This window comes from Cherax quadricarinatus, chromosome 22 (genome assembly GCF_038502225.1).
Source record: "Cherax quadricarinatus isolate ZL_2023a chromosome 22, ASM3850222v1, whole genome shotgun sequence".
Taxonomy (NCBI): domain Eukaryota; kingdom Metazoa; phylum Arthropoda; class Malacostraca; order Decapoda; family Parastacidae; genus Cherax; species Cherax quadricarinatus.
The window spans coordinates 20,213,840-20,235,878 of NC_091313.1; the positions used below are offsets into that span (position 1 = coordinate 20,213,840).

Here is a 22,039-nt window from a genome sequence, read left to right on the forward strand (position 1 = left end):
AAGGCATATAAAATTATACCGTTATACAGTATTTTTGTCCAGAACGCTTATTGCACGTTCTATATTTCCAAGTTCCTAGACAATGCCTTAAAATACATGATTATAGAGAGACTTCAAATATACAGATACTCCTTCGGAGTAGAATATCTGGTCTTCAGAGTATTACACAATTTGACAGAATATACCAGACGAGAATCAACAGCAGTCAGTTTACAAGAGCTGAGCAGGAGTCTGACTCGTTAGCTGGTTGTTTCACACACTTTCCACTTTACAGGGAAGGTGGAGGTTAGTTAGGTCACGTGAATTCTGCCAGGAGAAGGGGTGGGGGGAGGAGTTATAACCATCAAACAGTTTATTGGAGATTTGACTCCTAACGTTTCATCGGTACGCAGACCAATAAACAAATGACATCACATACTAGACGCTAACCCACAGGGGCCACAAAAAAAAATAATCTTAATAATACTAGGACATTAATTTCCAATTTAGCTATTAAAGGAAATGAATGCAATGTAATATTAAAGGAAATGAAGGTTAACTTCAAATAACTGTTCACCAAACTAGTAAGACCTTGAGTAAATAGCACCAGTGTGGAACCCACATCTAGCCAAGCATATAACCAAGCTCGTAAAAGTATAGTGGTTCGTCAGTGGGGTAATCCCGGAGCGGGAGGGGAAGGAGGAAATTGTACAGAGGGCGCCGCCTCAGCCAGCTATATCCACGCCAAGGTTGTTTCTGAAGGCTTGTTCACATTCCCACAGGGAATGTACTCGTGCTAGACATCCAGGATGTGATTGTGAAGGTGTTCATTTTAAAAGCTAAAGCCTGTTTTATAACTTCACGAAATCGACCCTTTCTTAGTTTAAAAATTCAGTATCCTACTAGCTAGAACAATTCACAGCTCAAACTGGTAAAAGATAACTTGTGTAGTTTGTCTTGAACCTACTGTATATCAAAGCGCAGTTTATGGGCGAGGACGGGCCGAAACAATCCTATTTTGGTATATGTATAAGAATTTCTTGTCGGTCTGTGATTCCATGCTTACCTGGTGACTACCTGTATAACTAGACAAGCATGCCCAATTAACAATAATAGTCTAGCTGGTGCAGGAATGTTTCTAGTTCCTTCGTGAAGACTTCTGGACCTCTGATGTTAGGTGCTTTCAAAATAAGTTTGTTACCCCCACCTTTCATCGCTACGTACATCTCTCGGACCAGCGAGTGGTTATTTTAGTGAGAAAATTATGCAAATGATCTTGAAATAGTTTGTGTATATATAGCTTGTGAGATAACACATTACCAGTGGAGAGTACACTCATTGCGTAATTCTTAGCTCAGTGTCAAAACGTTTGGCTCACAACTGAAAATTAATTCTAACCTGGGTAAGTCAAGACGAATGGGGGAAGCCTCTTTTTATCGGCTGCCCCCGTTATCCAAGCAATAAATAGGTATCTAGGAGTTAGTGGATTGTTAGGGGTTGCATCCTAGGGGAGAGGTAAATCACCGCTTAACTTTCTTGGGTTATCTAGGTTAATTATCATTTTTTTAGGGTATGGGGGTGTGATATGGCTCCAGTCGGTGGCATGTTTGTTGTGGAACTGTTTTTGTATTGGGGTATTGCATCTGGAGTTGTCATTTACAGTTTGCTTCTTGGCTTCAGTGAGCTTATGTATAGCATAATGTATACACTAAGATGTTTTAAATAAAATATATAAAAAAAATATTTTCATGGAACCCAAAACCCCAAAGGTGTATACCTGTGACCGGTTTCAATGGGTTTTTCTAACCTCAGCCCGGCCTTGGGCCAGGCTTTTCTGTTTGCCTGTTCAACCAGGCTGTTGCTGTTGACGGCTCGTGGGTTTTCACATCCATCATGATAGTTAACTGGCACTTTGCGAAGGTTCATACATCGTGTGGAGAATGGGAGACATTTACATTTGATCCAAGGAAGTGGAAGGGAAATACCTGGATAGAGCGCCTTTCACCGGCATAAAGGAACCTACCCTTGAAAGGCCCTGGGTTAACTGTCAGTCGATGTTAATTCGAATTTTCCTAAATTTAGCATGTTTAAATTTGAAAAATATAATTACGTATTAAAATGTGATGCTTTTTGGACCCTTCAAGACATTTCAAGTGGGGGGCGAAGGATGTGGAACAGCTGGGGAGTGACACCAGGAGGACGCCATTTGTAATTTGTGAACACTGTCGTTGGAAATTCTGTTAATAATTCAGTGTCTTCCAAGCCAAATTGGGGGGTTTCGGCCTGAATTTGTAATAGGAACCCATGTTAAAGTCCTCTGCTGAAGAATTGGGACATGAAATTTGCTGGACCTCAAGAATTACATGTGGATAGCAGAAGATAAGGGATACGATCGTCACTCACAGGGAATTGAGCCATTAGTCCTTGCATTTAGGTCTCTAGCTGGCCAGTGTAGGGTCTAGATGTCAGGCTGGTGGTGTGATGTATCTACAGTAATTAAATGGTAAGTGGTAATACAAATTTCTTTTGTGTACCCAGCAAGCCTAATCATATATGGTCCACAATTTTAATTTACCAGAGTATCTGGTTTTAATATTGTAATTAGTATTAACTTAATGTCGGATCTAGTTTTTTTGGTGAGAGTGGTGAAGAAGTGGGCATCGAGAGTGTTAAAGTTCAGAGACCTACTATAACTTCAGCCCCACTTAACTGGCCCAAATTACTTACTCGTAACAATTCAGGTAATACCCAGTAAACCTCATACAGGTAATTTACTCGCATAATAATTCACTTAAATGTCAAACCCTTCCTCTTCCACTTTGATTTTTTTTGTCTGATATACAAAATGTAATGACAGCATTACATTTGATATATGTAGACTATTTCTAAAGAATGGTACAGAAAATGTGATATTGACAACTTTTATATAAAGCCCCTGGTTATGCAGAGCATTTTGGGGAGCCTCAAAGTAACTTTTATCTACTTATGACTACTAGTGCATTGTTACAAAATGCGATATTCATAATGTATACGCATCTCCAGAAAGTACTAGAATGGCAACTTATTGATCCCTCTCGAGCATCTAGCCAGTTTCTGGTTTTGTAACAGTGTCGGAGAATAGTCCGGTCATCCACTAAAATTAAGAAATTTCAATATTGCTTTGGGGATCACAACTGAATGAATATAAGCTAACTAAATAAAAGATTATCTAGGTGGACATTCACAAAATTTATGTATTTGGAATAATTTAGAATATAAGCTCCTACACTTCTGTTGTAATGCAATGTTAAATTGTAAATTAGATTAGTCCGTTTCAGACCCCCAAAAATACACGTACAAAAGCACTTACAAAAATACACTTACATAATTGTTCGAGTTGGGAGCTGATCGTAAGGCGGGGGTCCACTGTACATTGTCTCTTTCAGGAGGCACAACGTGTATATTTTTGCAAGAACAATTTGTTAGATATAGTGCTGAGGGCACACTTCGTAACACTGGCATACTGTCTGGATGTTGATATTAAGTATAAGAATAATACTAGTATGTATATACAAGTGTATGTGCTTAAGTGCTCGTTATGTCTCGGTAAGACTCGACTCGACTTAAACAGTGACTGACAAGAAGTCCACAAATAATACAAGTTCTCGACCAACAAGGCAATCAAACAGCTTACTTGAACCATAAGATGAACCATTTGTCCAACAACAATATACAAAACGGCAATAAGCAGCGGCACAGCATCAGGAACAGGGAGACAAAATGAAGACCCTAACTGAGGACCATCAGCAGATCCTCCACAAGGGCATTAAACAAATCCCCGACTACGACAGTGTGTAGATGCCACCACAAAGTAGAACAGAACCATTGGCTTGGGACCAGAGTTGAATAGTGCCTCCATGACACACAACCTCTGCAAAACACCAAAAATCACTAAGTCTGAACAGTGTTCTGTGAAGAGTTGCAAGAAACAAGTTTTGGCTCTTCAGCAAAAACACACTCTACCAGCAACAGTCTAAATCACAAACACCCAGAGAGACGAGTGACAACAGATGCTTCTTGTAGGAGTAGCTATCAAGAGAGGTGCTACTTAAGCAAGAAGCAGATCTAGAGAGGGCGAGGTATGAACTGCGGTTCCAATGTCAGGTGTGATACGTGACTAGCCCGTGCTTACATGAGCGAAGGTGCTTCACAAAACTGCTTAACAAACGGTCAGGTTTTTAGCAAAACGGTTTGAGAGTTTGGACAGCCAACCAAAACTCCAACCAGGAAGCACAGTGAGAGGTGTAAATGTTATGGCCTACCTACATACATGAGCTAATATAATGAGTCATAATAATATAAAGAAAAAAATATTTTCATTTTAGCTATTAATGAAAACGTCAATATAAAATTACGTGAGAAGGTATATGTATATACAGTGGACCCCCGACATTTGAAGGCATCGACATTTGATAAATCCGACATTCGATGCGTTTTAACGCAAAAATTTTGCTTTGACATTAGATGGAAAAACCCGACATTCGATACGATTCGTAAGAGACGTGTCCACGTGTGGCCTGAACTGCCCCGTGTGTGTCAGTGTTTACAAGCCAGCCAGTTAGTTAGTTTAATATGTTTATTATGCACCCCATACCCATCCTGTGGGCGGTAGTCAAAAGATTACAGAGGTACATAATTGGTCCAGGGACTGGACTCCAAAGTTTTGATAGCTGAGCAAGTTACAAAGGTAATGAACTAGATCTGGTCATAATCATGACCAAGTTACAAAGGTAATGAGCTCCAGGTAGAGCTGGTCACACTCATGAATAATTGCAAAGGTAATGAATCATAAACACATTAATCATGAGAATTTACAAAGGTAATGAGCTCCAGGTAGAGCTGGTCAAAATCATGACAAGTTTCAAAGGTAATGAATGATAAACACGTTATCACATGATTACAATCATAGACAAATTACAGAGTAATGAGCAGTTAACAAACATAGCAGGGAATTCATCCATTGCCCCAACAACAGATGTTGCTAGGTGCCTGTCTCTCCTCGGCAGACAGCCATTGCAAACAGCAGCAAGTTGCCCCGGGATCTGCTGCTTGCACGAGCACCATCGACCCTCCCCAAGAGGTCCAAGAAGCCAGTGGCTCTGTTAGCAGCCCGATGGAGAGCTGTCCTAGGGACATGGCAACGTCCTGGTGGACGCCAAGTTGACTGAAGATCCCAGGCCCTCGTGTGCACGGATGTTGAAGCTTGAGGAACTGAGTACATACTGCCTGTGGCACACCTGACAGCTGCCTCGCCAGTGTGCGCGTATTTAAGGATACATTCGGTACATTCCATATTATCCATATTATCACTGTTTTTGGTGCTCGTTTCTGCAAAATAAGTAACCATGGGCCCCAAGAAAGCTTCTAGTGCCAACCCTTCGAGAAAAAAGGTGCTAATGACTATTGAAATGAGGAAAGAGATAACTGCAACTAGTGATGTGAGTGAAGTTAAGGCCAGCAAAGGTTGGTTTGAAAGATTTAAGAATCATAGTGACGTACACAGTGTGGTAAGGCATGGTGAGGCTGCCAGTTGAAGTCCTAATGGAAGGGGATTCCCCTTCTAAACACTAACACCATCCACACTGTCCCCTCCTCCCATCCCAGCAATCATCACCAGATCTTCATTAAAGGTAAGTGTCAATTATTCTATTATTGTAATTATTCTATTGCATTAAACTTAATATTTCATGTGGTAAAAAAAAAATCATACTTTTGGGTGTCTTGCACGGATTAATTTGATTTCCATTATTTCTTATGGAGAAAATTAATTCGACTTTCGATATTTTCGACATTCGATAGCTCTCAGGAACGGATTAGTATCGAATGTCGAGGGTCCAGTGTGTATGTGTGTGTGTGTGTGTGTGTGTGTGTATATATATATATATATATGTATATATATATGCAAAACAACCACTCTGAAAGAATAGAGAAATTCCAAGCGCTTTCGTGACTACTCACATTATCAAGGAACTATGAACTAATATATATATATATATATATATATATATATATATATATATATATATATATATATATATATATACAGTGGACCCCCGCATAGCGAACGCCTTGCATAGCGAACAATCCGCATAGCGAACGCTTTGTTCGCTGAAATTTTGCCCCGCATAGTAGACAAAAACCCGCTCAGCGAACTTCGTCCGAGACGCGTCCAATGTGGGCCCTCAGCCAGCCTCACATGTGCCGCCCGTCCCATTGTTTACCAGCTAGCCTCCGCGGTAACATTCAAGCATACACTCGGAATATTTCGTATTATTACAGTGTTTTCTGTGCTGTTTCTGGAAAATAAGTGACCATGGGCCCCAAGAAAGCTTCTAGTGCCAACCCTGTGGTAAAAAGGGTGAGAATTAGTATGGAAATTAAGAAAGATTTTGAAGGGTTTGGGGCTAACCCTGAGAAGCCTATGCCAGTTGTGGAATCCATTGTGCCTACTTCAAAAATTAAGGAAATGTGTGCACAGTGGGTTGAACTGCAAACCTTTATGGATGAAAATCACCCTGACACAGCTGTTGCAAGCCGTGCTGGTGACTATTTCAATGACAATGTTATGGCCCATTTTAGGAAAGTCTTGAAGGAACGGGAGGTACAGAGCTCTATGGACAGATTTGTTGTGCGACAGAGGTCCAGTGACTCTCAAGCTGGTCCTAGTGGCATTAAAAGAAGGGAAGTAACCCCAGAAAAGGACTTGCTACCTCAAGTCCTAATGGAAGGGGATTCCCCTTCTAAACAGTAAGAAGATAATGCTCTCCCCTCCTCCCATCCCATCAATCATCACCAGATCTTCAATAAAAGTAAGTGTCATGTAATTGTGCATGCCTTTTTCAGTTTGTGTGTACTAAAATTAACATTTTTTTGTGGTAAAAAAAATTTTTTTTCATACTTTTGGGTGTCTTGCACGGATTAATTTTATTTCCATTATTTCTTATGGGGAAAATTAATTCGCATAGCGAACATTTCGCATAACGACCAGCCCTCTTGCACGGATTAAGTTCGCTATGCGGGGGTCCACTGTATATATATATGTGTCGTGCCGAATAGGCAGAACTTGCGATCTTGGCTTAAATAGCAATGCTTATCTTGCCATATAGGACAAGTGAAAATTTGTGTATGCAGTAATTTCGCCAAAATCATTCTGAACCTAACGAAAAAAATATATTTCACTGTGTTTGTTTAGTATTAAATTATTGTAAACAAATCTAAAATACATTTAGTTGGGTTAGGCTAAAATAAATTGTTCTTGTTATAATAAGGTTAGGTAAGTTTTCTAAGTTCCTTTTGGTACAAAATTATAAATTTTTACATCAGCCTTAATGAAAAAAATATGTCTTTAAACGTATAAAAGAAAATTTTAGAAGACTTAATTTTAAATGAGTTCTTGCTAATTGACCAGTTTTACATATTTGGCACGACATAATTATATATATATATATATATATATATATATAATATATATATATATATATATATATATATATATATATATATATATATATATATATATATATATATATATATATATATATATATATATATATATATATATATATATATATATAATCTTTCCTCCGTAAGCCATGCGTGTTTTAAAAGTCAACTAAAATGCCGGGAACAATGGGCTAGTAACCCCTTTTCCTGTAATTACTAAAAAGAATAAGTAAATTGTCGAAGTGGGAAGTCTGAATGTGCATGGATGTTGTGCAAATGATAAGAAAGAGATGATTGTGGATGTTATGAATGAGAAGAAGCTGGATGTCCTGGCTTTAAGTGAAACAAAGCTGAAGGGGGTGGGAGAGTTTCAGTGGAGAGGAATAAATGGGTCAGGGGTTTCAAATAGTTAGAGCTAAAGAAGGAGTAGCAATAATGTTGAAGGATAAGTTATGGCAGGAAAGAGGGACTACAAATGTATTAATTCAAGGATTATGTGGAGTAAAATAAAAGTTGGATGTGAAAAGTGGGTTGTGGAAAATAAATTCCCATAATTATACTGTATATTTTTTTATAATGTAAATATACATGATTAACGCATTACTGTTGCTCTAAATTGTATTTTAAAGAGAACCAACAGGGAAGCTCTGCGCCTGCGCTGATGGGCAGGGGAGAGGTCGAGACGGGGCATCAGGGGGCGGGAGTGTTTGGAATGGAGTTAAGAGGCTGGGAAAGCATGGGACCAGGAAATTGGCGTTCACGGCGGCCTAAGGATTAATATAGGCCTCACTTCATAATAGGAAGTGTCGTAACTGTTCCTGGTGAAGAGTGAGGGAGCATGATTTACGGGACCACCATAATAAAGTGGTAAAATTAGTGAATAATGGTAGGACCGGTGGTGACTGGTGCGACGCAATGGAGTGTGTCCAGGGGAAAATGCCCGTGATTTAATCATCACTCATCGGTCTCAGATCTTAATGGAGCGACCTCTAATGTGCATAATTATGATACATTAAATCGTCTTGTGAATTGTAATGTAATCAGTGATAATAACACGAAGTTAAGAGAATGCGTGAAGTGAAATAAGTCACCTTGCTCCGAGTGAACACATTAGACCTCATGGTTCCTGTCCAGAGGATAGTAAAGTTTTTATGGAATCAGGACTTGTAAACTGGGACAAACCAACGAATACCTCGCCCTGCTGGAATAAGAACCGTGTCGGTGTAGCAGGACATAGAAAGGAGATGGTGAATGGAGGAAATAAGGAGTATCAATCACCCACAGTTAAGTAACCCTTCTAGTTATAGCAGACTGATACTGGCCAGTTAGGTATGTTGTAATTGGATAGGTTATGGGTGATCCAGCTACATCAAGTGACCACCAGAGAATATCTGGTAAGTGGTGGGATTACATGCAAGTGTTTTTCCTTGATGGATATATCCATGTGTAGCCTAACCCCCCCTTCATTCAGTTAAACTAATATGATCTATACAGTCCACAGTTAATTAATAGCGCCGTACTTGTGGGTGCTATCCAATTTATACTGGTCTTGGATAGATATGGATAAGATTGTGAGGTCGAAGGGACCACCTGCAGTGACCAGGGGTGGTTAAGTTTTCTCACATGTCTACACGGGGTGACTACGGTAAACAGTATAGTTGTCTCCCAGTGAGATCACTCACATGCATGTAATGTTGAGGTACATACAGGTAACCCCCTATAAAATTCTTCATATGGGTTTTAGTAAGCGTATATGCACCTAGAGAGAGAGAGAGAGAGAGAGAGAGAGAGAGAGAGAGAGAGAGCGAGATTTTGGGAAATGTTGAGTGAATGCGTGGGGAGTGGGGTTGTAAAAGAAGTAAATGCTAGGGTGTTTGGGAGAGGGGTGGGATTAAATTATGGGGAATCGAATACAAAATGGGAATTGACACAGTTTCTTTTTGCTGATGATACTGTGCTCATGGGAGATTCTAAAGAAAAATTGCAAAGGTTAGTGGATGAGTTTGGGAGTGTGTAAAGGTAGAAAGTTGAAAGTGAACATAGAAAAGAGTAAGGTGATGAGGGTATCAAATGATTTAGATAAAGAAAAATTGGATATCAAATTGGGGAGAAGTATGGAAGAAGTAAATGTTTTCAGATACTTGGGAGTTGACGTGTCGGCGGATGGATTTATGAAGGATGAGGTTAATCATAAAATTGAGGAGGGAAAAAAGGCGAGTGGTGCATTGAGGTACGTGTGGAAACAAAAAAAAAAGTTATCTATGGAGGCAAAAAAGGAAATGTATGAAAGTATAGTAGTATCAACACTCTTATGAGTGTGAAGCTTGGGTTGTGAATGCAGGGTCGAGGAGGCAGTTGGAGGCAGTGATGTCCTGTCTAAGGGCAATGTGTGGTGTAAATATTATGCAGAGAATTCGGAGTGTGGAAATTATGAGAAGGTGTGGAGTTAATAAAAGTATTAGTCAGAGGGCTGAAGAGGGGTTGTTGAGGTGGTTTGGTCATTTAGAGAGAATGGATCAAAGTAGAATGACATGGAGAGCGTATAAATCTGTAGGGGAAGGAAGGTGGGGTAGGGGTCGTCCTTGAAAAGTTTGGAGGGAGGGGGTAAAGGAGGTTTTGTGGGCAAGGGGCTTGGACTTGCAGCAAGCGTGCATGAGCGTGTTAGATAGGAGTGAATGGAGACAAATGGTATTTGGGACCTGACAATCTGTTGGAGTGTGAGCAGGGTAATATTTAGTGAAGGGATTCAGAGAAACCAGTTATTTTTATATAGCCGGACTCGAGTCCTGGAAATGGGAAGTACAATGCCTGCACTCTAAAGGAGGGGTTCGGGATATTAGCAGTTTTGGAGGGATATGTTGTGTATCTTTATAGGTACATGCTTCTAAGCTGTTGTGTTCTGAGCACCTCTGCAAAAAACAGTGATTATATGTGAGTGAGGTGTAAGTGTTGAATGATGTATTTTCTTTTTGGGGATTTTTTCTTTTTTTGGGTCACCCTGCCTAGGTGGGAGATGGCCGACTTGTTAAAAAAAAAATACACACACACAATATTCAATACATCTATCGAAACAGGGAGATTGCCTGAGGCATGGAAGACAGCAAATGTGGTCCCAATCTTTAAAAAAGGAGACAGACATGAAGCACTAAACTACAGACCAGTGTCACTGACATGTATAGCATGCAAAATCATGGAAAAGATTGTCAGAAGAATGGTGGAACATCTAGAAAGGAATGATCTCATCACCAGCAGCCAACATGGTTTCAGAGACGGGAAATCCTGTGTCACAAACCTACTGGAGTTCTATGACATGGTGACAGCAGTAAGACAAGAGAGAGAGGGGTGGGTGGATTGCATTTTCTTGGACTGCAAGAAGGCGTTTGACACAGTACCACACAAGAGATTAGTGCAAAAACTGGAGGACCAAGCAGGGATAACAGGGAAGGCACTGCAATGGATCAGGGAATACTTGTCAGGAAGACAGCAGCGAGTAATGGTACGTGGCGAGGTGTCAGAGTGGGCACCTGTGACCAGCGGGGTCCCACAAGGGTCAGTCCTAGGACCAGTGCTGTTTCTGGTATTTGTGAACGACGTGACGGAAGGAATAAACTCCGAGGTGTCCCTGTTTGCAGATGACGTGAAGTTGATGAGAAGAGTTCATTCGATCGAAGACCAGGCAGAAATACAAAGGGATCTGGACAGGCTGCAGACCTGGTCCAGCAACTGGCTCCTGGAGTTCAATCCCACCAAGTGCAAAGTCATGAGGATTGGGGAAGGGCAAAGAAGACCACAGACGGAGTACAGTCTTGGGGGCCAGAGACTAGAAACATCACTCAAGGAAAAAGATCTTGGTGTGAGTATAACACCAGGCACATCTCCTGAAGCGCACATCAACCAAATAACTGCCGCAGCATATGGGCGCCTGGCAAACCTCAGAACAGCATTCCGACATCTTAATAAGGAATCGTTCAGGACCCTGTACACCGTGTACGCTAGGCCCATATTGGAGTATGCGGCACCAGTTTGGAACCCACACCTAGCCAAGCATGTAAAGAAACTAGAGAAAGTGCAAAGGTTTGCAACAAGACTAGTCCCAGAGTTAAGAGGTATGTCCTATGAGGAGAGGTTAAGGGAAATCAATCTGACACTGGAGGATGGGAGAGATAGGGGGGACATGATAACGACTTACAAAATACTGAGAGGAATTGACAAGGTGGACAAAGACAGGATGTTCCAGAGACTGGACACAGCAACACGGGGACACAGTTGGAAGCTGAAGACACAGATGAATCAAAGGGATGTTAGGAAGTATTTCTTCAGCCACAGAGTAGTCAGGAAGTGGAATAGTTTGGGAAGCGATGTAGTGGAGGCAGGATCCATACATAGCTTTAAGCAGAGGTACGATAAAGCTCATGGTTCAGGGAGAGTGACCTAGTAGCGACCAGTGAAGAGGCGGGGCCAGGAGCTTGGACTCGACCCCTGCAACCTCAACTAGGTGAGTACACAAACACACACACACACACACACACACACACACACACACACACACACACACACACACACACACACACACAATGCAATAAGATCACAGTAAACAGGTGATTTCAGAATATGCAAAACAACCACTGTAAAAGAATAGTGAAATTCCAAGCGCTTTTGTGACTTCTCACATTATCAAGTTACTTGATGTGAGAAGTCACGAAAGTGCATGGAATTTCACTATTCTTTCACAGTGGTTGTTTTGCATGTACAATAATATGTATCATATAGTACATTGTCTCTTTTAGGAGGCACAATGTTTATATTTTTGCAAGAACAATTTGTTATATATTTTAGTTAAACAATAAGCTTTAACCTTTGTGGAAGTTGTTAGTGTGGGTCTAATACAAATGCAGATGTTAATCTAACTATCAGTATTACAGCACAGGATATACAATACACTGAAGGCCCAAAAATACACAGCTTCTCAGGCAAAACTTGCCACGTACTTAACTCGGTTACTCGTTCATAATAAAAAAAAACAGGGTAAAATATGATAGGACAATGTATTCTTCTAATTGTATATTGAAGTTGAAAGATGACCATTAGAATAAGGACAATTGGATGAAAACAGCAGGGTTCAGGTTTTGTTTGACTTGTGTTGTTGTCGAGATTATATTGTGATAAGGTGCTTTTTAACAATAGCTTGAAGTGATTGGCAGATAAGGAAGCTTTAGAATTTTCAGGCAGGGAGTTTGATTATAGGGCCTTGTATGCGCATTGAGTTTTTACAAAGGTTATTTTGGACGTGGGGGGGGGGGGATATTTAGAGATTTTTACCACTACTAAATGGTTGTAACTATAACCAAAATTTTTAAAGGGGTGGACTGGTAAGTTAGTGGAAGGTCTGTCAGATGACCAGAAGCTCCAATGGTGGGTCATCGTCTAAGACCCATGTCAGGAACCTCTTGTCCAGGTTTCCTGACGAACCTTATCTAACCTAGAGATTTTTTGGTTTTGTTATGTCAGTTCTACTGCATCTATGAAGGAAGAGTTTCAGAGCAGGGATTTTATTAGAATTGATTGTCCTATGTATACATATAGTAAGCACAGTAGTAAGAGTGAATATTATGTATATTGAGTAAATTTAAACTTTTTGAGGAGTTGTGGTGTGTGTTGTCTGGCCCTGGATTAGGTAATTGTTCATATATCTACTTTTTGTCGAGTTATTGTTTTTAGGTGATTTGTCATAGCAGATCCCCAGCCACAAATACCCTAGGTGAGGTAAGAATAGATTAGAAATTAATACAGTGTAAGTACTATTACTGTTTAAGGTACTTAGTAATGTTTCTTAGGATGCCTACTGATTTGGTGACTTAATTAATGGTGGAGACTGTGGTGTCCCGTAGCTCGGTTGCTATTGCACTGCTCACACATTGAGGTCTGTGACTCGATCCCCGGTATAGTTGGAAACATTAGGACACGTTTCCTTAAGACACCAGCTGCCCCTGTTCACCTAGCAGTAAATAGGTACCTGGGTGTTAGCCGACTGGTGTGAGTCGCATCGCGGGAACAAATTTAACCTGATTTACCCAAATGCTCTGGATTACAAGGGGCTTTCTAATAGTATGTCATTGGTGTCAACTAGGTCTGTGTACGTTGTACATATACTTGTAGAAATAAAAGATTAATCATAATAAGACAAAAGTACCAAAATTGGAGTGGCATAAACATATTTTGAAGATTAATACATATAACACTTCTCTGGCCTTGGCCAAGTTTGCTTTAAATGCTTTCATTGTTAGATCTGGGATTAATAATCACAGATCTTTATTTCTCTCGTTTTGAAGGATATGACCAGTAGAAAAGTATCCGATTGAAGTATTGCAGTACCTTGTACTGACGTATTTTTCATGCTGATTATGGTGTAGCCCACAGATGGCAGGAAGCTTGATATGTTTGTTGCATGAAATGAGTGTGTGGTGCATGAAGCTGTGGTTTTTGCTGTGAGGACAAGTTGAAGGCCCAAGGACAGTGCATTGACACTAAGCTGTGATCTGTTTTTGGGCTGTAAGGATGAGAATGAATACATTAAGTGCAAGGACAATCGGTACATTGTTGAACTGCTTTTTAATATAAAAAACCGACTTTATTTTTTTTTTACCCTTGCAGGTTTTACTCTTCCCCAAGATTATAATACATACTCTTGTTCTAATTTTTTGGTGGTGTATTACTCAAATATTTGACATAAAATTGCTTTGCTAATAAATAGCTTAGGAAATGTTGTTTACTATACTATAACATTTCTTGCTTGCAGGCTGTGATGGCTGGAGATTATATCCTGTCTGTTGCCTCAACTATGTTGGCCAGGATACGTAACGAGGAGGCTATAGTCATGCTCTCTCAGGTCAGTGGTCTCTCCTGTTCAATCTTAAATTATCAATAGCTTCCCTAGAAAAATATTCATTCTAGGGTCAGTAATGCTTCCTAAAATAATGCATCCACTAAGATATAAAGGGCAATATCATTCACCTCACGTCTACTATGTGCTTGAGATTGGTAGTACGTACAGTAATTAATAACTTTTCAAGCATGATATTAACTTTTAAATTAGTGTTAGTCATTTCTCCCATGCAATTCCCCACTTCACTGATTAAGAAGCTAACAACAATGTTGCAGGTACTCAGTGATTTAGTGCAAGGAGAATTTATGCAACTTGGATCAAAAGAAAATGAAAATGAAAGATTTGCACACTACCTCAAGAAAACTTTCAAGAAAACTGCATCATTGCTAGCCTACAGTTGCAAAGCTGTGAGTATGCACATTAGACATTTTGCAATAGTGAACCACAAAGACTTTAAAGTACCTTATTGAAAATGCACATGCCGTTTTCATTGTAGGTTTCAATGATCCATACAAATTTAATGCCACTGTCATATCAAATGGCTACTTCATCTTGAGTGATGCCATATTATGGTCTATTGTTAGTTCTCTGTAATAGTGGTTTTCTATCATTTTAATATTAGAAAATTATCAATATGAATATAATAACATTTTCATTAAGAAGGCAATACGTATTTATCTAAAATTTGTCAATTTAAAAACAATAAGATTTATATAATGTATGAAGAAGTTTGGATGGTGATCATTTTAATTTAACTCTCGACTATTTTTGTGGTACAGTATACTCAATTGTTGGAAAATCCTAGCAGAAAGAACTCTTAATGTATAGGGCAGTAATAATTATGTGGAATTGAAGAATAAGCAAAACTGTGTAAAATAGTGTTCGACTTTGAGAAATGAAGATTTAAGTATGAAAGCTCGTTTGAAAAGTACTGCACCATAACAAATATGTAGATACATTGATGTTAGGGTGCAGTAGTGTGTCATCCTTCATTATTGGTAAATATAGCTTACTAGATAGAAGAGGGTTGATAGGTTTGGCAAACTTTTTTTTTTCTAATGCTTAAGTAGTTAAATTAGGTAAAGAATTTGCAGCATTGAAAGTAGCTTACTACTGTGATATTAATTTCCAGGTGGCACTTCTATCTGGTGGTGATGAAAATGTACAGGAAGTTGCCTTTCAGTATGGACGTAATGTTGGGATAGCCTTCCAACTTGTTGATGATCTTTTAGACTTTGTCTCTTCCTCAAATATGATGGGGAAGCCAACAGCTACAGATCTGAAACTAGGTCTAGCTACAGCACCTGTTCTATTTGCATGTGAAAAGGTAATGATTGTTTTGTAGTAATTTTGGATAACAAATTTTCACAGTTACTTTAGGTTTTTAAATATTACATTCATGGGAACACTAACCTTTTGAGGTCATACAATGGTTGGGGGAATGGGAATAGCACTCAGGTTTGATTCATGGAAGGGGAGGATAGGTCTAATTCCTTGAATCCAGAGCCTGTCACTGACAGCCAGTTGCCTTCCTTGAGGGTTAGAATTTTTTTTTTAAACACATACATGGAAGAATAGTATCAGATAGCAGTTTACTACTGTATTTAAATCTGTTTGAAATTTATTAACCTCATGTTTTCTCAGTTTCCAGAACTTAATCCTATGATTATGCGGAGATTTCAAGAACCAGGCGATGTACATAAAGCCTTTGAATTTGTGCACAAGAGTGATGGGCTAGAACAAACACAGTTCTTGGCTCGTCAACATTGTGAGGAGGCTATAAGAGTCATCAGCTCCCTGAAACCGTCTAGTGAACAGAAAGCTCTCATCACGTTAACAGACAAAGTGCTGAACCGCATGAAATAGTATTTTCCTGCCTAAAGAACCTTTTGTTGCTGGCCTACAGTACACAAAGTGGCAACTACGGGCTCAGGATTTAAAGAGTATTGACTATCTCGAAAAATATGCAGCTAGTAAAAGCTTATACTATACTGTACCGGACATTCAGCCCCCCATTATCAATCCCGAGCTGTGGCTTTAGAAAGTGAATGCATTTCTAGGAATGTAGTGACAAGTACTTGGCTGAAAAGATCATTTGCATCAATAGGTCACAGAATATCGAAGATATCAATTGGGTTCTGTAATTATGCAGAACAAGAAAAATATTTAATTGTAAAAGTCAGTGGAATAAAAGAAATATCAGGTCAGTCTTTTCACATTACTCTGAAAAAGCAAAAATACAATTAAAATTCATACTTAGTGACCTAAATTAAAATGACATTTTAATATGTTATTCCATGATAACTGTGGTAGGGAAACATGACTCACAAAATCGTAATGACACAATTGTAAACAAACCATACCATGGGCGGGGATAGAGCGCGACGGTCTGGAGTTTTGAGACTCTGATCGTGGGTTCTATACCTGCCCGTGGTATGGAAAATCACTACCAATAATTAATATCCTAATTATAGTAAGTCTGATGCTCAGCCACTTCAAATTACAGTATTATTTTTGCATTTCAGGCATGGACAAATGTGACCTATTGTGCTACAAATAACCATTAATTTTGTAAGTAAAATTTTTTGTACACATTGGAAGAACCTTGTACATCACGAGTATTTTACTGCATAATCCAATAGGGCTAAGAGTATACAGGGATCTGAAGCTCCTGTTCTTTCGAGGGGCTCGTCCAGTGCCCTGTTACTGTACCTCCACTGTGGGTTATTTGCCTGCTTGCCCTTGTCTCGATAAATATTTTGTAATTGTGATAGAGCAAGGTGTAAATATTTTGTATTTTATAATCGTGAATCTTTATGAACAGTTTTAAACTGTTTTATATATAGGCATTGTATGCAGCATTATTGAAAATTGTGTGGTTGGGCGGTGGGTGAGTAAAGAGCATCCGTGCCTTAATATCAGGAGGCATTGTTGCTACTATTTTAATAATGGCCTCTTACACAGCCATTTTCTGAAAAGCTGGCATTTTCTTGACCTCTTCATTAAAATATCAAGATCAGTGGACCCTCGAATTTCATCAACCCTTTTTTGTTAATATTTTTGTGGTGTCTGGACTGGATTAATTGGATTTACATTATTTCTTATGGGAAACATTAACAAAAAATACATTTTATAGAGAATAACACTAGTTTTACATGCAGAAAAGGGATGATGAAATTCAAGGGTCCACTGTACATGTACTGTATGTGGAATTTGACGTGTGGCTTACTTGCTTTGAACCATTGTTGGCAGGATATCGTTGCTTTATTTTAATAAATTTGTTCAGATATTAAATGACTGTTATGTAGCTTCTGGTTTATATATGAAGTACACTATTATTGTACAGCCTTGGAAGTTGTTTTTCCTGACAGAATTTCATGCGAGAGAGTACAGTACTGTATACAGTTCTGATAGATATTTATGCAACATAGGTAAATTATTTCAAATTACCTAATATAAAAAACTACTATAAAAATTTTTAATTTAATTAGCCTTAAATGCAAAGAAAGCCTATGGATGTAGATCCTTGCCAAATATCTTCATCTGCCATTTGACTTTATATACTGTACTGTATGCTCAGTTTAGTTGACTACATAATATGTTTACTACAACGATTAATTTACATTCAGTAGCTTTTCAGCACATGTTGTCAAACTATTCTTTAAAGTTTTGTAAACTGCAGTTTTTCACTACCAGTTGCAAAGCAAGTTTACGAAGTTTTCATTTTAGTATTTTTCCTCATTCAGTACTTGGGGCTAATTTTCATTGGTTATTCTATACAGGTTGAATTGCAGTATATGCCTTTCTGAAGCAGTGTTCATCAAAACCTGGTTAAATTTTGGGTTCTTTCTCTAGTGTATAGTTTTATTTGGCAGTTTTTTTTTTCTAGGAATAGTTCATATAAAACTCATTAAATTTTATAGTTTGTTAGGGTTTACATAATATGACAACTACTAAATGTCGAAGTATCTAAGCTTACGATGTCAAATGAAGACTTGTTCTTATAGTTTTTCATAACTTAAGAAGGCAAATGGTTTTTAGCTTGAAATGAAGAGTTCAAGTATGATTAGTTTCCTGCAGTAGACATGTCAGCTGCTGTCTTCCATTGCTCAAAATATGATGACTTGTGGCAGTGCTCAGCCTGTGTATGATGTCCTTAGTGGTTGTATATATTTTGTTTTCTGCTAGATAAACAGATTATTTTGCTAAAAGTACAACCAGTGTACAGTAATTCATTTCTTTCACAGCACCTTAATGTTCTCAAGACTATATATTTACATTACATGTGGGCTGTGCATTGCCTTGTGGGCTGTGCATTGCCTTGAATCATTACTTCAGTCCATGCCACCACCCCATCCCATGCCTCACCACACTGTTGTTTTGGTACTTTCAAAAATTGTTGCCAGACATTTAAAAAACATTGTATGCTCACAAGCACATGCACAAATGCAGACTCATGGGATAAAGCTCAACCCCACCAGCTCAGATAAGATATTACAGTATTCACACTAATCTGCACCAATGAATGAACTAGCTCTGGTGGCCTGGTGGTTAACGCTCTCGCTTCACACGGTGAGGGCCTGGGTTCGATTCCCAGCCAGAGTAGAAACATTGGACGTGTTTCTTTCCACCTGTTGTCTATGTTCCCCATCAGTAAAATGGGTACCTGGGTGTTAGTCGACTGGTGTGGGTCGCATCCTGGGACACTGACCTAAAGAGGCCTGGTCACAGACCGGGCCGCAGGGGCGTTGACCCCCGGAACTCTCTCCAGATAAACTCCAGTGTTGTTAGAGACCGGAGTTGTTAGTAATTCAGGTCTTTTTCCCATCCCCCTTCTTAAAATCAGCCTTTTCATCATCCTTATAAATATAGTATCCACGCTGAATTTATACATATGTGATGTGTTGTAGCATTCCAGATGACAGTTTGGCAATAATTTTTTATGGTACCATAATTGTTTTTAAAGAGTTTTATTTTCTTAGAATTGACTTCATAATAAAAAATGATAATGTAATCAAGTTAAGTGCATTTGACTTGATAGAGGTTGTGGGACTAGTGTATACTTTGCTTAGCACAAAACTTAGGCTGGTCAGTTGGTTTCTGCAAAAAAAAAAAAAATTAAATAAATAAATTGAAGACCCTCCCAATGACTGAAAAGACTGCCAGTGTTTGTCGCATGCCACTATTTTCTGAGTGAGCAGAGCTTATACAAACTATAAACATTTACTTTGGAATTAAAATTTTCCTTTATCCACGTCGAAGACTGTAAAATGTATCTCGAGTGTGCCGTTGGAGATAAAATATAGAACTAAGTAACTCGCATTTTAAAATACTTGAAAACAAATGCAATTTTATTCCTGTTTTAGGATCTCCTCAGTACAGCACGTTTATCTCTGATGAGGATCTCGGAGTAGGAATAAAAAAAAAAAAAAATTCTTGATTACATTCAAAATGTGGGTTGTTAGAGAATACCATTAGTGCTTTCATGAAGTTTTTATATAAAGCATTTTATATATTGCACATGATCTTTTTTTTATTGTATATGATTTAAAGGCATTGTACTTTATTTTCTTTTCTGGTACTGAGAGCTGTTAAGTATGTAAATATTTACTATTGTTTTATTGCAAAAAGATTTGAATTGAAATTGGCACAAGCAGAAGTTACAGTGCAGAGATCAAGTGGCTTTTTTGTTTTGTTTAATTTTTTTTTTTTGATGTTTTTTTTTTTTTTTTTTTTTTTTTTTTTTTTTTTTTTTTTTTTTTTTTTTTTTTTTTTTTTTTTTTTTTTTTTAGATGAACCATCCTTTTTACCAGGAATTCTGTGCATTACTGTTAATACATTTAATAAGGGAGAAGGGATGTGGGATGCTAAATCAGTAGGGGCCATTCAGTGCCAGGTGAAATGTGGATAGTCAGGTTTGATCACTGAAAGGAAGGATAGATTCCGATTCTTTGGATAAAGAGCCAGCATAGAGGCACTTCCATGAAGGAAGATAGTCCACTTGGTGTGGTTACTTTTAAGTGTATCAGTCATTAAAATTTGTATTAAAAAATTACTCTTGTAGACACTGTACTGTACATTGCCAATGTTTCACTGTTGTGGAGCCTTCATGGCAGATAATGGCTGTGAAATATTTGGTTAAAGTGACAGTTTAGCTTGCAACACGTGTAACTTCTATTGAGACTTGTAGTTTTCTTCAAGGCGAGGTGCCTTGATGCTGGTGAAGGATGGTGTCCTGGGAATTTATTACCGTCTTCTTGAATCATTACATTATTGAATGTGGTATACCTGTAATGATCGTACAATGCTTAGGAGGTATTCAGGTTTGATCCAATTAAAATTATTATTATAATAAAAAAGAAGCGCTAAGCCACAAGGGCTATACAGCGCTGCGATCCAATTAAAAGCAGGTCCATTTCTTTGGATTAAGTCCTTCACTGGCATCCAGGAACCTTCCTTAAGGTTGGATCACACTTGATTGCCTCCCATTCTTCTTTTTCAGGTGATGTATGACTTTCCATAAACAAAATGTGTAACAAGATTAATTAGGAAAGCCGTTATTTGAACTAAGACATATTTTTATTGTAATACTAAACCTGTAAGGGGGGGAGGGGTCATACAGTACCTGGGAAAAGGAGGCACTCAGGTTCAATCCAAGGAAGGGAATTATTATAATAAAAAAGCACTAAACCTACAAGGGTCATACAGTACTGACCAAGGAAGGGAAACATGTCCAGTTCCTGGGATGGAGCCCCCCCCCCCCACTGCCAACATAAAGGAACCTCGCTCAAGTTGATCTCGATGAAAAGCTTGGAATCCCTACGAACCATTGTGAAATTGTCATGTATACTTAAATCTGTATGAGTTGTATTGGTTTAATAATGTAATAGTCAAGCACTATACAAGTAGGGGGGGGTGTCTGTATAGGTATAGTTTATATATATATATATAAAAATTAAAATATATAAACTATTATATAGTGTGTGTGTAACTGCAGGTATAGGTATACATACAGACTGTGCACTATACATGTGTATGCTTTTAAAGATGTAATGCTGCTCTATTATGTATATTTTTTTTATTTGATATTTTGAGTATAGTATTGACATAATAAAAATTTTTATTTTTTTTTCCATGGAGCTTCATAAACCTAGTAAATTTTGAATATTGGTAGCTGATCTGTGGAAAGGAAAAAATTCTTACAAAAAAGTATAACTTGCATGCCAATTTGTTTCAAATGTCTAGAACACGTGTAAACCTGGCCAGCCAATGTGCAACAATATCAAAACTGTTAATAAAATATAATTTTATAGATCTTGCCTCTACTTAACCATTTAATGGCTCATTTATATGGAATCATTTCAATAGTTTATCTAGCCATGAATGCATAAAGCATCAATCCTGAGTGATTATATTAAAAAAAAAAAAATACAAAAAACATTGTGCTAGAATATCAGAATATGCTAAACCTGCATGGTTGGCAAAGGTAAGTAACCTTAAGGGTAAATTTAACTGCTAACAACTAAAAGTTGTCATCATTTTTCAGCTAAAGTGTCTGCCTTTTCTCAATGCAATGTGTGCCCAGATGTTGAGACCAGACATGAATTCTATGTGCCATTTGATAATGATAATCAAAAAATGTTTGACAATCATCCAGTCTTTTTGGTGACTAGGATAATGAAAACTATCAATACT

The 22,039-nt window shown here is 38.3% G+C and overlaps 1 protein-coding gene across 1 annotated transcript in view; it reads left to right on the forward strand.

Moving 5' to 3' along the window:
• The window catches only part of qless (decaprenyl diphosphate synthase subunit 1 qless), a gene marked incomplete in the record, with an annotated part of 181,120 nt that extends 161,068 nt beyond the window's left edge, over positions 1–20,052 (forward strand). The window contains 4 exon segments of the mRNA XM_070087534.1: positions 14,258–14,347; positions 14,620–14,751; positions 15,477–15,671; positions 15,989–20,052. Of these exon segments, the coding sequence (XP_069943635.1) occupies positions 14,258–14,347; positions 14,620–14,751; positions 15,477–15,671; positions 15,989–16,210 (639 nt within the window).
• Positions 20,053–22,039: the final 1,987 nt, after the last annotated feature.